General features: G+C 38.1%; 1 protein-coding gene across 3 annotated transcripts in view; it reads left to right on the top strand.

The window, feature by feature from the left end:
* efl1 (elongation factor like GTPase 1) overlaps positions 1-16,532 on the top strand; it is a 319,698-nt gene that overhangs the window by 80,458 nt on the left and 222,708 nt on the right. For all 3 annotated transcript variants that reach the window (XM_063065853.1, XM_063065850.1, XM_063065852.1), the window contains 3 exons: positions 1,991-2,070; positions 6,515-6,651; positions 10,756-10,878. In XM_063065853.1, the coding sequence (XP_062921923.1) occupies positions 1,991-2,070; positions 6,515-6,651; positions 10,756-10,878 (340 nt within the window). The remainder of the gene's footprint in view (positions 1-1,990; positions 2,071-6,514; positions 6,652-10,755; positions 10,879-16,532) is intronic.

Genomic DNA, 16,532 nt, shown 5'->3' with positions numbered 1-16,532 from the left:
AGGGTCTCTACCCGAAATGTCGACTGTACTCTTTTCCATAGATGCTGCCTGGCCTGCTGAGTTCCTCCAGCATTTTGTGTGTGTTGTGTGTGAGTTGCTGATAAATCAGTTAACAGGAGGGCTGGAAACAACCAACTAATCAGGTAACAGCTGTGAGGAGGAAAAACAGTTGATGATTCAGGCCCAGGACTATCATCAGAATTGTGTATGCCTTTGAGCAGAGGAAGTAGGACCATCTGCAATTTAGAAGTAATCCCGTTCGAGGCAATCATCAAGTTGGGGTTGAGGGAAATAGCCTATATTTAGGACTGCTTTTCTGGCCCCATCCCCATGTCCAGTAAGCAGTTGGAATCCTAAGAAGGACTTATCAGTCGCACTTGCAATGGCTGAATGGCCCTCTGCCTCAAAGTTCAAGGCACTTATTATGAAAATATGTGATTTGTCTATTTACAGGCAGCCACAAAACTAAGAGACCCCAAGAACCCCATTAAAAAAGACTGTCAAACACTTAAAATGTGCAGAAAGAAGGGGAAAAAAAATGGTGCAAACAGTAAAAGTAAGCAAATTGCATTCAGAACTGAAGTTTTGTGAAAGACTCAAAGCTACGCATCACTGCAGACTGAGCAGGTCACAGTCTCAGTTCAGCGCAGAGCTGAGTAAGCATCGTAGAGCAGCGAGCAGAGCTGGTTGGTCCCTCACTTCTGTTCTGACACCTTGACCTTTTCAATCTGGCCCAGTACTTAAATCATCCAAACTTGGGGTCATTCCTTGTTCTCACACACTCTCTGACAGCTCTGGAGCCTCAAGCAACTATCAAATGAACATAGGTTCTGTGGGAATTTGTGACTCTCAGTGACCACAAGGTAGAGGGATTTGGAAAAGTAGCAGCAGCCTGTGTATGAGTTATTTTAGTTCCTTTGTCCAGGTTAGCTGTGACCAGAAATACAGCAATTCTTTCAAAAACAGAGCAAAAAACGTTTTCCATTTCTCTTCTTAGCCATCCATATGATTTACTAAGTTTAGATTATCAATTTAGTAGTTTAAATTATCAATTTAGTATAAGTTATTTAATGGCATGAGTTAAATCTACTGGGACTTTGATTTCTCATCAGTAAGAGATGCTTGCAATCTTATCTGTCTGGATTGGAAGGCTGCAGACATACAAACATTTCAACTGTTTGCTTAATATTCTGGAGATCAAAGATGAAGTATGAACTTTTGAAATTGACTAGACTATTAAAGCCTCAGTTTAAGTCTGACTCTCCCTGTCAGAGTGGGATGTGTTCCATTTGGAAGTCTGTTTTATATCCCGTTCAAATTTGTGCTGTTTTGTGAAGATTAAAAGCAGGGCTTTAATATCTTTCTGTAATGTGTGGATATTAGTTTACAGTAGATTCATAGATGCATATACTGTTTTCAGAACCCCCTAAAAATTGAGAGAAGTAAATCACCAGAATGTCACAATAATGACCATTTAAAAATAATCTGGGAATTCCATATGGCCATTCTCCCAATAATTTTTGTTGGGAGATTGGCACTACTGCCAAAAGAAAACAGAGTAACATACATAGTTCTGGAGGAACTCAGCAGGTCATACAGCTTCTATGGAGGGGAATTAAAAGTTGATGTTTCATGCCGAGACCCTTCATCAGCCATTCCTGGTCTTGGCCCGAAACGTCAAATCTTTATTCCCTTCCATAGATTGCTGCCTGACCTTCCGAGTTCCTCCAACGTCTTGTGTATGTTGCTCTGGATTTCCAGCATCTGCTGAGTCACTTGTATTTAAAAATTGAGTCATCTGTTTTCCCAGGACTTCCGTTCACCTGAGGTAGCCAATCATGAAAATTCTGTGGGTGTTCTTTTGGATCTGTAGTATAAAATACATTATGGAGTTCTTGTAAAAATGTGTTGGCTTAACAACTTTTAAAGCAGCATACATCTTTCTCAATTAACTTTCAATTAACTGAGACAATTCTCTTTGCTGTCACAGGCAAAAGGCAAAAAGCCTCTCTTTGTGCAATTAGTGCTAGAAAACATCTGGAGCTTGTACGAGGCTGTGGTTGTCCGAAGGTAAGGAATCTTTTGATTACCATTGTATACCTTTCATGAACATTGATAGTATCTGTAAGTGTTTTAAATCCAGATATAAAAATCTTTTGTGTTGTTGTATTGTGATACTCGATGCAACAATAGAGACTTCTTCCAGAAAGCATGAATATTGCCTGTCTTTTTACAAACTAGTCACTGGCTAGATATTGTTACACTGAGAAAGAACTCTAAATGCCTGTATGTTGAAGCAGTGTTTTAGGTAACCATTTTCAATACTAGCACTAAGGTAAAAATAATATTCTTCTGTGGTTGTTAATAATTGACTGCCTAAGATCACAGGTAGAAAATGCCAGCAGCATTGTTTCACACATAATCAGCCACCATGCAAAAGTGGAGTTCGGCAGAAGCTTGAACCTTTACTAAATTGCAGTGGAGCTCTGAAAAGCAGTATAATTCCCATAATTGCCATCTTTTATGACACACACTCTCAGAAGCCAAAATCATGTCAAATGTTTTCTAATTAGGAGAGCCTGGAGTTTTATGCATTCACTGTCACCACATTTTTTTATATAAGTTCCATTACATGCACATTCTGCTTTGATCAGTTTCTAGTTGCTTTGTGCAGTGTTCCATTCTCTCCATTCTTGTACCTTGCCCAGGTTTCCATAATGTCTATATCATTAAAGTTGCACTTTTGAAATGTTAAGATAAATCCTTCAAATGCCACATATTTCAGAAAAGAAAAATAATGCAGCAATAGTGTGATAAGATATTAAACAGAATAACCCAAAGTGTGCATTCACTTCATACCTGAATCCAGAATTGTCTCAGTTAGTATATACTGTTGTATAGAACTAGTTGTAACACAGAAAGCAAGTTAATCACCTAATTGAGAGAATCTTATATTTCCTATCTCTTGGCTGCACACCAAACAAATTGCATTGATTTTAGTGGGAGAAGTAAACATTCAGATTTGTAGTTTGGAGCAGTTGGTTTCTTGTCAGCAGCTTATGACCTGTACCCTGACAAACTATTAATTATTATATCTCAATGTATGTATGTGGCAAGTTCAAATGAATAGTATTCGTACAAGTATGTAAAAACCAAGTAACATTGTTCTTTGTATATGTGTGTGTGTATTTTTATATATATAAAAAATAGCATCAGTTTCATGTTTCAGTTTGGCGCTTAGTGATAGTTTGATGTGATATTTCACAGAAGGGTAAAGACGATGTATTTGGTAGTGACATTTTTGTACTCCTTGTGATTTATTGATACTACATTAAAAAAAAGTTAAGAGTAATGGTTAAATCTAGCAGCAAAAAAAATTTGTGGCTTGCTCTCATGATAGTGAACTGTTCTACTTCAATAAAAAGTATGTAATGTAGACTGGCAAATGCTACCTAAGCCCTTTATGAAAACCAAAATTGCATAGTTAAAACTGCATAGTAATAAACAGAATTTAATACCAGCCACACACACACACTGCTAGAGGAACTCAGCAGGCCAGACAACATCTATGGAAAAAAGTACAGTTGATGTTTTGGGCCAAAACCCTTCAGCAGGACTGGAGAAAAAAAGCTAAGGAGTAGATTTGAAAGGTTGGGGTAGGGGAGGGAGAAATGCCAGGCGATAGATGAAACTTGGAGGGGGAAGGATGAAGCAAAGAGCTAGGAAGTTGATTGGTGAAAGAGACAGAAGGCCATGGAAGAAAGAAAAAAAGGGTGGGGGAGGAGCACCAGAGGGAGGCAATGGGCAAGCAAGGAGATAACATGATAGAGGGACAAGGGGATGGGAAATAGTGAAGGGAAGGGAGGCATTACCAGAAGTTCGAGAAATCGATGTTCATGCAATCAGGTTGGAGGCTACCCAAAAGGAATATAAGGTGTTGTTCATCCAACCTAAGTGTGCCCTTATCCCGACAGAGGAGGAGGCCATGGATGGACATATGGGAATGGGAAGTGGAATTAAAATGGGTGACCACTGGGAGATCCGGCTTGTTCTGGCGGATGGAGCGTAGGTGCTTGGCGAGCAGTCTTCCAATCTATGTCAGTCTCACCGATGTACAAGAGGCCACCTTGGGAGCACCAAACACAGTATATAAGCCACACTTAGATTGGAGGAACAACTCAGCAACTCAAAACTACTCCTCAGCTTTTTTTCCCCAGTCCTGCTGAAGGGTTTTGGCCTGAAATGTCAACTGTACTTTTTTCTATAGATATTGCCTGACCTGCTGAGTTCCTCCAGCATTTTGTGTGTGTTGCTCAGATTTTCAGCATCTGCAAATTTTCTCTTGTTAGTATTTAATATCATGAGGTTTAGGATTCTTAATTATTTTGCATTATCATGTCTGAAATCTCATTGTAAATTTTTAGAATGCAATTAGTATAATAATAGACAGTTTAACTCTACTGACTGTAGAACACTGTAACATCACTGTCCCAGAAATAGTATGATGCCATCAAGAGTTTTCGATTTGTATAGTGGGTAGGATATGAAGCAGTGTTTTCTAATTGTTCCTGATGAAATTAGAAAGATGTAAGATGATAGGCTGCAGCTATAATACCCTTTTGTTACTTCATATGGCTTGTTTTCTTGTCCCTGTCACTAACTTCAATGAAATTGGAGGTTTACTGAAATGGTCAAGAGCATGCACATCCATAAAAACAAGTTAGAAGAACTCAGTCTTGCTATGCTTAGAACGATAGATCAGGCAAGAGTTAGGTGATTTGTGTTTGGTGTCGTTTGGAGCACGGATTTTATTTTTTTATTTTTACTGTTAGTTGGTGGAAGGTTCTGTTCACTTGAGCCTTGACTTGAGATGTTAGATCTTTATTAATGCATCCACAACAGTTGAAAGAACTGTAGTGCTGAAATTCAAGAGGTACACATGAACATAACATAAAACCTAAGTATAGAAGCCTATTTGGCAACCTGTGTTATAGCTTGCTTATACATATTGTTGAGTAACTCCTATTTGAGTGATCCTAATATTTTAGATGAGCCAAGGTTTTGATGCAGAGAGATGAAGCAAAAAACAAAAGCCATTGCTGTCATTAATTTTGTTCTGGTCTGAGTTCCTCCAAATTCTTTTCCAGCCTAATTCAAAGTGAATGTCCATGACTGTGAACGTCTGTGCATTCCTATAGTGGCAGTATTATGTGAACCTTTCAAATGATTCTTTATTTTTGGTGTGAATTTGAGCAAAGCTGCCAACTGTTGCAACAGAAGCCAGCTCTTGGGTATGTTTACAGAGTTTGGGCTTAACCCAGGCAGCACACTGTTTATGCTGCCTGGGTGAAAGAATTCAGTGCATGCAAGTTTAGATGCAATTTTCCACTTCAGTTACTTTAAAATGTTCAGGCAATAGGGTAATTTGATTATGTTGTTTCTGTTGATACAGCCCTTAAAAGTTTTACTGCAAAGTTTCAAACCTGGGCACCATAAAGTGTGGATTTTCTCTCACACGTCCATCAGTGGGGGATTTGATTTAATTACATGTTCAAGTACTAGACTAGCTCCTTCTCAGGCACAGTTAATTCCTGTCCTGTATATAGCTGCTTGCAATTCTATGAAGAACAATAGTGCTGGAATTAATATACAATTGATTAAATAATTCATTTCAGCCTAGTAATTGTACACACAGTACATGATAGAAATCTTTCAATTTTAGAGACTGTGGGATAGTCGTTGATAAATGCTAGCTTGGTCAAGGGAAGGAACTGATTGCTATTTCAGTATGAAATTAAATCAAATCTATCAAGGTGAAGTAAACTAAATCATTTTAATGGATAAATTGTAAATTCATTTTTTGTTGACGCAAGAATAAAGGCACTTATAGGATTTGTAAAGTGGTAAATAAATATTATTGTATGCCTGTGCTGCTTGCAGCTTCAATCATTATTAGTCAGACATGCAGAATATTGCCTCAATGAGGGAGAACCATTATTATAGTTACTTTGCAATACAAATGCAGGGGGAAAAAAACACAAAATTAACTCTTTGTATTGGACTATTCATAGGAAATTTATTAGTTTTGAGTCAGGATTTCTCTGTCTTAACAGAAACAGTCTAGTACCATTTTCCATGGCGACTATATGAAAATATTTCAGAACGCTACAGGAGTTGTACTTCAGGGCTTTTCCTTCTGGTCTGACATATTGTAAGGGCAACAATTAAATTGAAACCTACTTGAAATTATTTAACAATCTAAACCTCTAAAGACCTCAAATGCACTGAGCTCATTTGTTCAATTATGTGGGATTGCTGTGCCAAAAGATGAAATACTCTGATTTCAGCATAATGTTAAGCATGAAATGTAGATTTTGTTTTGTAAGAATAGCTTCAATTTTGTACATTCTATGAATGACAATTTTTGAGCATGCCTCTGAATATGCCTTTAAGAATGAATATAACTGGTGTGAGCACATGTTAAGAAATAGTAATCTTTTGTCTTGGTTTCCAGGGACAAAGAAAAAATTAACAAGATAGTAAATTCACTGGGTCTATCCATTCTACCTCGTGATTCACGACACACAGATCCTCGAGTACATCTCAATGCCATCTGCACTCAGTGGCTTCCCATCTCTCAGGCTGTGTTGTGTATCCTTTGATTATATGATCCTTTATTGAATTGCAGTGTTTAACAATAATGGTTTAACCAAATTACAAATTTATTAAATTGTTAGTGATTGTAATAATGTTTGTTAATTCATCTGTATAACCTAACCAGCTAATAAGCTACCTGAAACTAACCGTTTGAAAACAAATTTATTTAAACTGCAAAAGCACAAACTGACGTTGAATGAGTGAAATCTGTTCTCTTAACCACCTTTGGCAGGATTTGGTAATTGACTGGTAAGAATAAAATTCCAAAATCAACATATAAGAAGGTGAAACCTGTGCAATACTTTAAAAAAAAAAGCTAATTTCTACTTAAACTGTGCCTCATGCATTTAGTTAAATTCTAATAGTTCACAAATTGGAGAGCTATAAATTACATCCATTATGGTGGAGATCAGTATTTTAAAATAGCCATCAGTAACTAGAGATGGCCTTGATTATTATAACAACAAAAAATTGCGGATCTGCAACTTTGAAAAACTCAAGCTCTTGAACCTGATACTGCTTTCATTCTTTCACTTCCCTGACTGCGTCATTCTGTGGGTGAATTTCAAATTTTATACCTCCACTTATTTACTTTGACAAAGAAATATAAAAGAAATCTTTTATAGCTCAGTAATAAAATTAGTACCTAATTAAATCTAAAGATGGCTATTTTTCCTCTGATCATTTATATGCAGCCTTTCAAGATGTAAAGTAATCAAACAATGGTCTACTGATGCATCAGGATTGTTTTCAGAAATGTATCCCTTGATTTGTCAGGCAGCAGTGCATCTGGGTTAATTACTAGACCTAACGTGTAAACACAATTGGATTCGAAGAAAATGATTATTTTCTTGGGAAATTTGTATTCTACAAAAACATAATGTTGGTGCAACTGGAACTGTCAGGGAGAGGTTCAGAGGTAGTCAGAAGTTGAATGTTACATGCTTGAATTTTAAATAGGGTAAGCAAAAATGCTGGAAATGCCAAAAATCTGAAACAATAGCAAAATGCTTATTTCAGGTCTGTTTTCAACTCTGCAAATATTGCCTGACTTCATGAGTATTTCCAGCATTTTCTCTTTATATATTTGAAAAAAAGAGTTTTGTTTCAATTCTTAAACTTTTAATGATTAAAATACAATAAGGCGGTTTTGGACTCAAACTCAAATAATTGAATCTATTGAAAGGGGAATACAGTGAATGTTGTGTTCATCAATTTACTAAAAGTGTGTACTAAGGTTCAAGATAAAAGGACTGTGGATCCAGTTATGTAACATGATATAAAAGAGGATGTGGCAGCACATACATATAGTGGGTTGGAGGCTAGGAAATAGAATAAGGCATGAACTACTGTTTCTAGACTAAAGAAATATTTTATCCTTGGGGAACGGAGTTCAGAACATTACTCTTACTTGTTATATGTAAATACTTCAGAGTTCTCTATGGTCTCCTTCAGATCTAGAGTCTTCTACAAGAGTATGATGAGACATGCTCTGTGATCTAATATACTCTATTGTGAGCCACTATACTTCTGCAGCCTTCAGAAATAGAGTAGCTCTCAGTAAGGTTTATTAAAAATCTGTAAATCCTTGTATTCAGGACCAAATGTTCTGAAGACCCAAGACACTTGGAATTTCTGGAAGTTTCTGGATGTGGCAGGATCATGACAGCCCATTGAGGTTGGATGAAATTGCATGGTTTCTTCAAGATGAATGAAATTCCTGGAATTATTACCTAAATGGCTGTTAAACTTGGCTTTGGTCAGCCCCGACATGCAGGAAATTTATAGGACTTTGTCTTGACCTGACTGCGTTTCGGAATCGAAGAGGAAGGACATCATCTCCGTCATCTACAAGCCAAAATGGGAGGGGGAAGAAGTAAGTATTTGCTTACTGGTTCATGTGGGCTACAATTTCCTTTCCAAGGTCACTGCATATTGAATTAAGTCTGATCTCGAAAGGTGATTTATATTGGCTTCTGCTGTATTCAGCAGAAAGATTCCTGACATCCTTTCACTATTCAGGGGTACAATTGTCAAGCGAGGGACAAGGTTGCTAATTAGCTTGGGTTAGAAGAAAACTATTGCTAGAACATCACACATGAAAATGATGATCATCCAAAATGGGATTTGGATGTGCAATCAGCAATTGGATGTGAGTTTTACAGAGATTCAGTAATGCAGTCCTACTTAATGGGTAAGAAACAAAGCTTCCCAATTAATTCTGGAATTAAGCAAAGTTGTTGTTTTTCCTGTCGTGTTCATGTGTGTTTCACGTCTTTTATCAAATCTTTCAAAAAGACCCAACCTGTGTTCTATTTTATGTGAAGATCAAAAATGGATCTTGTCAGCAGATATGTCATGCACATTTCGCCAGAAAATGTTGAGAGAAGTGTACCTAGCATGACTCTCAACCTGATGACTACCTTGTGTATAGTTGCATCAAGGTTTACATAGACCCTGGGTACACAAATAACAAGCGTTATTATGCATAGTTTTTATCTGTCCCTGGGATTGCGTAGGATGTTTCTGATCACTCTGCTACAGAATCTTCCATTTGGATGCAACATCACCAACCTGTTTTGGAAAAGTCTATGCAGGATTGATCACAAGTCAGTCAGCAAAGGTCTACATAGAATTGAGATGGTGGATCGTGTCAGGTTGCATCTGTGGGAAGAGAACCAGAGTTAATGCTTACATATAAGGCTCTTCATTTGTTCTGGCATTCTGATGAAGGGCATTGACTTGAAATGTTGGCTTTTATTCTCTTCCCACACATGGCCTTAATCTTCTGAGTATTTCCAGTGTTTTGTTTTCACTTTCGATTTCCAGCACCTACAATATTTAAAAACTTTTCTCTGACTTAGTGGATCTTGTCGGATGCTTCCCTGAGCAGACTGTCAGTCATGTGAAAGAATAACTATATTTAGACCTTTCAAATCAGCACCAGCGCTGTCAGGTGATGACAAAGCTCTGTCTGTCAGATTCCTCATACATCGTTGGAACTGCAGCACCATGGTACTCTGTACATAGGATGGAACTGTCATCCATCTTCTGAAATGTGTGTTTGCCATTCAGGTTTGGAAAGGGATGCACTGCATTTTGTTGAGGTTCATCCTGAGCAGCTGCATAGCAGGACTCTGACCTCTGCAAGCTGTTCCCAGGGATGTAGACTGAAACAAACACCAAATACTGTTGGAAGAATATCAGCATGGTGAAAGACAGCTCTTGGTCTGCTGGAAACTTGCTGGACTTCCAGGCCTAGGAACTGTCCATGACCAAATGCTGTAGACTTGGCACATTTCACAATCTAGGACAGCCTGTTAAAGAACATATTGAATCTTCGTGTGGTCTCCACAGAAGCTCAAAGGGGAAAGGTTGCAATTTAATGCCCACCCGTCAGTGAACACTAATGGGCCAGATACTCTGTCGTGAAAATTATTTAAAAGACAAATTGATGTCATGCTGATATAAAATAAATTATGTAAGTGATTGGAATATTCTATGTTGTTCTGTGAATTGGCAGCCACTGAATATACTATGTATACTGCAAATTTTGTGAATAAAATATATTTTTGAAAAAAAGTCACATTTTAGAAAAATTAAGGTTACTGCTTTGACAAGGTCAAATGGTTTCACTGTGTCTGATGTTTTGTTAGTTATGTTGTTAAGAGATGGGGGGAAAAGGCATGAAAAAAATCACCAGAAGTCTAATTTTAGAGACATTGAACATTTATGCTGTAAGATGTAAGTTAGGAAAGACAGCTATAAAGAAGGATGGTTTTATTCCATACCTGCAAGATTTTGTGTGTTACCCTTTGGCTTAGGAACATGTAGATGGTGCAAAAACAATTCCATTGAACAGCTCCATAAAACTCCAGGGACAAATATATCTATAGAAAGAGAAAAAAAAGTTGTGTATGTTCTGACAATGCATAATATTGAATGCCATTAATGTGAAAAAAGGATTAATAATGAGCTTTTTTAAAATTAAAGTTAAAACAATAGTTATGAATTGTGGCAGGAAGTGAAATGGTTAACAGGATTGAAAAAAACTTAGCTCTTGGAACTATCTGTACTTCCCTTAACACAATACAAAAGCAATGGTTTGTCACAAGCTACCTAGCCCATTGGATATTACTGAGGAACGAGTTGAAAAGCTTATGTGTGTGCGCAGCAGAAGGTTTGATTCATTGCCGACCCAAACCCAATCACTCAAACAAGGTAAATGGACATGCACTTCAATTTATTTTATAATATACGGTACAGTTTGATAAAGTGGAAGATACACTGCCTTTTCTCTTTATTTTTGAATGCTGTATACTGTTTTTTGAATTAATTTTTAGGGTAAGTTAATTAAAAAAGCATTGATCTTGTTTGTTTCTGCAAATTTGCAAAAGCAATCCCTTAAGTGATTGATAGAGCCAGTCATACTTGTTTGTTTTTAATATTACCATTGTTAACAGATATCAAATTGCATGGGCACATAGTAACAAGTTGCTAAGGTTCTTCTTAACTGGTGATGTACTAGTTAGTGAAGTGAGTTTATGACATTGTTTGACACACGTCATTTGTTCTGTATGGTAGGAATCCTGGTTTTCTGCAAAGTGCAATTCCCACCTCTCATTTAGAAACCCATATATTGTTTCATTTATCTTGTATGCAAATTCATTGTATTTCAAAAAATATTTAAAGGGTGCCAGAGATCTATTAAATAACACCAGGTTAAATTGGCATTATATTTGAAATGTTCCTTAAGGTTGTTATAGCTGGGGGTGGTAGTGGGGATAAGCTCCCACTATCTATTAAATGTTCCCAATGGCATGCTTCTCAAATAGACTTTTGACAACCAAGTCCAGCTCCTGGCTTTCATGTATGGCTTAGCTACTAAGCCCAGCGGAACTATTTCTTTTGACAGGAGAAGGAGCAAAGACGGGTTACTGGTGCCTTAAAACCAGTCACTTTGGACAGATTGGGCTCCTCAGCTGTGGTTGGCAGCTCAACTAGAAGGAAAACTCTGATCTCAAACCTCCATTGCGCTGCGGCTATACCCACTCATGGGAAGGTTTCGGGAGTTAAAACCTGAGGAAAATTCTGGAGCTGGAGTCCCTAAGACAATCCTACGTTGAGTTCAATGCAGACCGGCAACTCCTGTGAAGTCACTGGTGCCAAACTGTATTGATCTCAGTCGTTCCTTTAGATTCATTAGCTGCAGGGAGAGGGGAGGTCTGCTACATGGGCAACAGCTTGCTCGGTATATCGTACTTCCCGTGGCTTGCGTATCATGTAGACAGCTGGGACGCAACATCCATGGTTGACTCTAACCAACAGTGTGTGTCATATTTGACGTGTATACTGGAGATGGATCTGCGTCTAGATGTTTCCTGGTATAAGGAGTATGAGAAAATAGTATATAAAATAGTATGTAAATAGTTATAACACCGTGTTCATGACTTTGGTAGATTTCTGTACAATGGATTTGACAATAATCCTCAAAGAACACTTAACACCAGTGCACATGTGAAATTGATAATGATGCCTCAGTGAATTCCATCTATAATGACTTGGTGATACTATAGCAGCAATAGGCAGATGAATTTCAAATGGCTTCACATATCAGAGTGTTAAAGAGTGAAGCTGGACAGGAGAAATTTGCAGTCACCAAGCCTGGAATACGAAAAGACGTGGGGTCAGGATTTCAACTGGATAGGAGGTAAACCAACACCAGAGCTGAGTGGTCTTATGTCGGTGGAACAGGATACTTCAGAAGTGGTTGGAGTATGAGATCTGAAACTCAACTCGAAGATTAAATCAAGGCTGTGAGTCGTCAGATTTGGTATGAGATGGAGTGGAGATAGTAGCTCGGGAATGGAGTTTGAAATGAGGAAAGACAATCGATGTCTAAAGTCTTCTCAGTTTTTAATTGGAGAAAGTTTCTGCTCGTGCATTCTGAGGTGATGAAGGAAAAGTCTAATGATGTAGAGACAAGGGAAGGTGGTGAGGTAAATTTGGCTGTCATCAGCCCTTAAGGGGAAATGGCATGGTAATATAAAAAAGGTGACCACAGGAAGTGAAGTTTGTGCACATGAAATGTGGCAGACGAAATATTTTTCATCTTAAATATAAATAATTAAAAGGAAAGGGAAACAATCATGCAATGTTTACAGAAAAAATTGATGAATGTAAATTAAGGTTACAAACTTACTTTACTATTAGCATCTTTGCTCAAATGAATTAACATCAATTATGTGTTGATGTTTAAACACTTAGGATTAAATTTAAATTCTCTACCTTTGATGTATTCAAAGTGGCAACTTAAATATAGGTGATCAAGCAGGCAGTCAGTATGCCATTCTAGGTATCTATGGAAGGTCTGAAATAATAGGAAAGGAATATTCTAGATGAGATGAAATTCTTGTTTTGGATTTCTTATACACTTGCAATGATTTTGAATAAATCAGAATGAGGTTGCTTTGGTTTGTAAAGTATACTTTTAATTATTATAACACAGTTAATGCAATTGTTTTCAGTTTTACATTAATTGTGTATTAGCAAGTCCTTTTGTGGCTCATAACTGCGTCAACTACATAACTAAAAAAGGAGGAAGCGTATTAGAAATTTCTGTGGCTGCATTTCAATGATTTCAAGGATTCTGTGGCCAAACCGCAATAAAAACCTCATCCTTTAGGTTTAGTAAAGGTTCAAGCTTAGCCACAGTTTGTTGAGATTGAGTTTTAAATTTTACAGCAGGAAAATACTCAACTAGATGCAACACAAAAACATTTTCTCAGGATTTGGCAGGACTTGTAATCATCAGTTGTTGTTATGTAGACATAATCCCAAGAATTTGCTCATGAGGGAGGCAAACTGACCTGAACCATTGAGCAAAATGGTGTGTTGTTATGTTTAACTTCTATGTTTTGATGGACGAGCATCCCTTCCTTGTTAGGTCTATGGAGATATGATGCTTCTTAGTCAATGATGTCTGTGCCTTCAAGAAGAATGGACATGGGGACACTAGGAGTTTGCATTGTTGCTGAAATGTGAAATCTGTGGCTAGGCAGATAATTCATCTCTACAGTGACTTGTGAATGCTTAATTTTAGAGGGCATGTTGAGCTTCACTACTGCTGATAGTGCAGTAGTAAATGATATATTATCCCTATAGATCTCATTGCATTGATTCATCGTGCGGTGACTCCTTTTAAGCATTGCAATTCCATAATGTCTAAATAGTTGATGCAACTGTGCAGTTGCTTCCGGACTAGAATTTTGTTTTCAGGCAATGAAAAGTTGTACATCATCTTTCTGAAGCACAGGTAGCCATCTCCAGAGGAAATCAAAATTCAAAGTAAATTTTATTATCAAAGTACATATATGTCACTATATACAACCTTGAGATTCATTTTCCTGTGGGCATACTCAGCAAATCTGTAGAAAGATCAACTGGAGTGCAATGCAAGAGCAACAAACTTTGCAAATGCAAAGATGAATAAATAGCAATAAATAACAAGAACATGAGAGAGAGTCCTTGAAAGTGAGCTCATTGTTTGTAGCAACACACATAAAAATTGCTGGTGAATGCAGCAGGCCAGGCAGCATCTCTAGGAAGAGGTACAGTCAACATTTCAGGCAGAGACCCTTCGTCAGGACTAACTGAAAGAAGAGCTCTCTTACTAGCTCTTCTTTCAGTTAGTCCTGACTGAGGGTCTCGGCCCAAAACGTCAACTGTACCTGTTCCTAGAGATGCTGCCTGGCCTGCTGCGTTCACCAGCAATTTTTATGTGTGTTGCTTGAAATTTCAGCATCTGCAGATTTCCCCATGTTTGCATCATTGTAGGAACATTTCAATGATGGGGCAAGTGAGTGTAGTTGTCCCTTTCTGTACAAGAACCTGATGTTTCAGGGGTAGTAACTGTTCCTGAACCTAGTGGAGTGCGTCCTGAAGCTCTTGTACCCTTCTACCTGATGACAACAGCAAGAAGAGAGTGTGACTGGGTGGGGGTGGGGGGAGGATGGGGATCTCTAATGTTGCATACAGCTTTCCTATGACAGTGTTTCATGCAGATGTGCTCTGTGGTTGTGAGGGCTTTACCTGTGATATACTGGGCTGAATCTGCTAAATTTTATAGGATATTCCATTTGAAGGCATTAGTGTTTCCATATCAGGCTGTGATGTACACTACACATTTATAGAAGTTTGTCAAAGTTTTAGATGTCATGTCAAATCTCTGAAAATGCCAAAGGAAGTAGAGGTGCTGCCATGCTTTCTTTGCAATTGCACTTGCATGCTGGATCCAGGACAGGTCCCTTGAAATAGTAACACCCAGAAATTTAAGGTTGCTAACTCTCTCAACTTCTGATCCTCTGATGAGGTCTGGCTCATGGACCTCTGGTTTCCCTTTCCTGAACAGTGCATGGTAAACTGTGAAGTAGTGACTCAAACTTATTTACCTATTCCTCTCTGAATCATATACAGGCGTTCATGTTCTCAGTTATTATAAGCACATGTGCTCTGTAAATTCAAAGTTCCATGTTCGTCAAAATGTGCATCATCTTCAGATAGCAAGAGCACATATTGAGATGAAGAATCAGCCATGATCTTACTGAAAGATTGTATGGCCTGCTCAAGCTGTTTTCTATTTAAATAAGTAAGTACTTTAAACCTGTTCATATTTGTTGAAATAGGTGAATGGCACCAGCAGTGGTTGGTAGAAAAGCCACATCATCATTTTGTGTCTTTTTCCGCTTTACTGTTCCCTCCAATTCAGTTTTTAGTGCTGTTTTTGTGGCCATTCAGCATTGAACTGAGAGTCAGATAACAGTATCATTGTACATTCTGAAAAGTTTGTCAGCTATATGTACTCTTAGGAAGTTGTATTTATTGTGATCACCTTGCCATCACGATCACATTCAACTGAGCGATATACATTAACTAGAAATAAATTATCTCTGCATTCATATAAAATAAGTGTTTGTAGGTTTATTACAGTTTAGAGCAAAGAAGACAGCCTTAATTTAAATTTGTTATGGTTGCAGAAACACCACATAATTGGAATTAATATAACAGTTGTTTAATATAATAGGCTTGGCTTCAAAGAGATCTGATGCAAAGTTGTTGAGCATAGATTGGGGGACTGCTTTGTCAAGCTCCTTCCGCAAAACACAGGATTTCCCAGTGGCCAACTGTTTGAAATCCAATCCCCATTCTCATTTTGACATGTCAGTCCATGGTCTCCTCTACTGCCACGATGAGGTCACTCTCAGACTGGAGGAGCAACACCTCATATTTTGTCTGGGTAGCCTCTACCTGATGCCATTAACATTGATTTCTCTAATTTCAAATAATTTTCTCCCTCCCCCTTCATTCTTTTTCCATTCCCCACTCTGGCTGCACTCTCATCTCTCCACTTCTCCTCACCTAGCTATTACCTTCCCCCAGGTGCCCCTCCTCCTTCCCTTTCTCCTGTGACCACTTTCCTCTCATCCGATTCCTTCTGCTCCAGCCCTTTACTTTTACCACCTATCACCTCCCTGCTTCTTCCACCCACCTGGCTTCAGCTATTATCTTTTAGCTTGTACTCCTTCTCCTCACTCCACTTTTGCTGTTCTCAGCTTCTTCCTCCTTCTTTTCCAGTTCTGATGAAGTCGTTTTTCTGTGTGACACAAAAGGAAGCCTATTGAGTCTATGCCAGGTCTTGGAGCACACACTCATTATTCCCACACCTTTCTTAGTTTTTGAGTACAGTTAAAAAAAGAAATATCTACTCCTGCGCCCAATCTTCCCCCTGCCCACACCACATTCTCCTGTAAACCACCCACATTACTGGCGCTTACACTAACCAGTGATTTACTGGAGCATCCAGGGGGAACCTGCAG

This window comes from Mobula hypostoma, chromosome 13, assembly GCF_963921235.1.
Source record: "Mobula hypostoma chromosome 13, sMobHyp1.1, whole genome shotgun sequence".
Lineage (NCBI taxonomy): Eukaryota > Metazoa > Chordata > Chondrichthyes > Myliobatiformes > Myliobatidae > Mobula > Mobula hypostoma.
The sequence above is the reverse complement of the archived record's forward strand: the minus strand, read 5'-3'. Positions and strand labels throughout refer to the sequence as shown.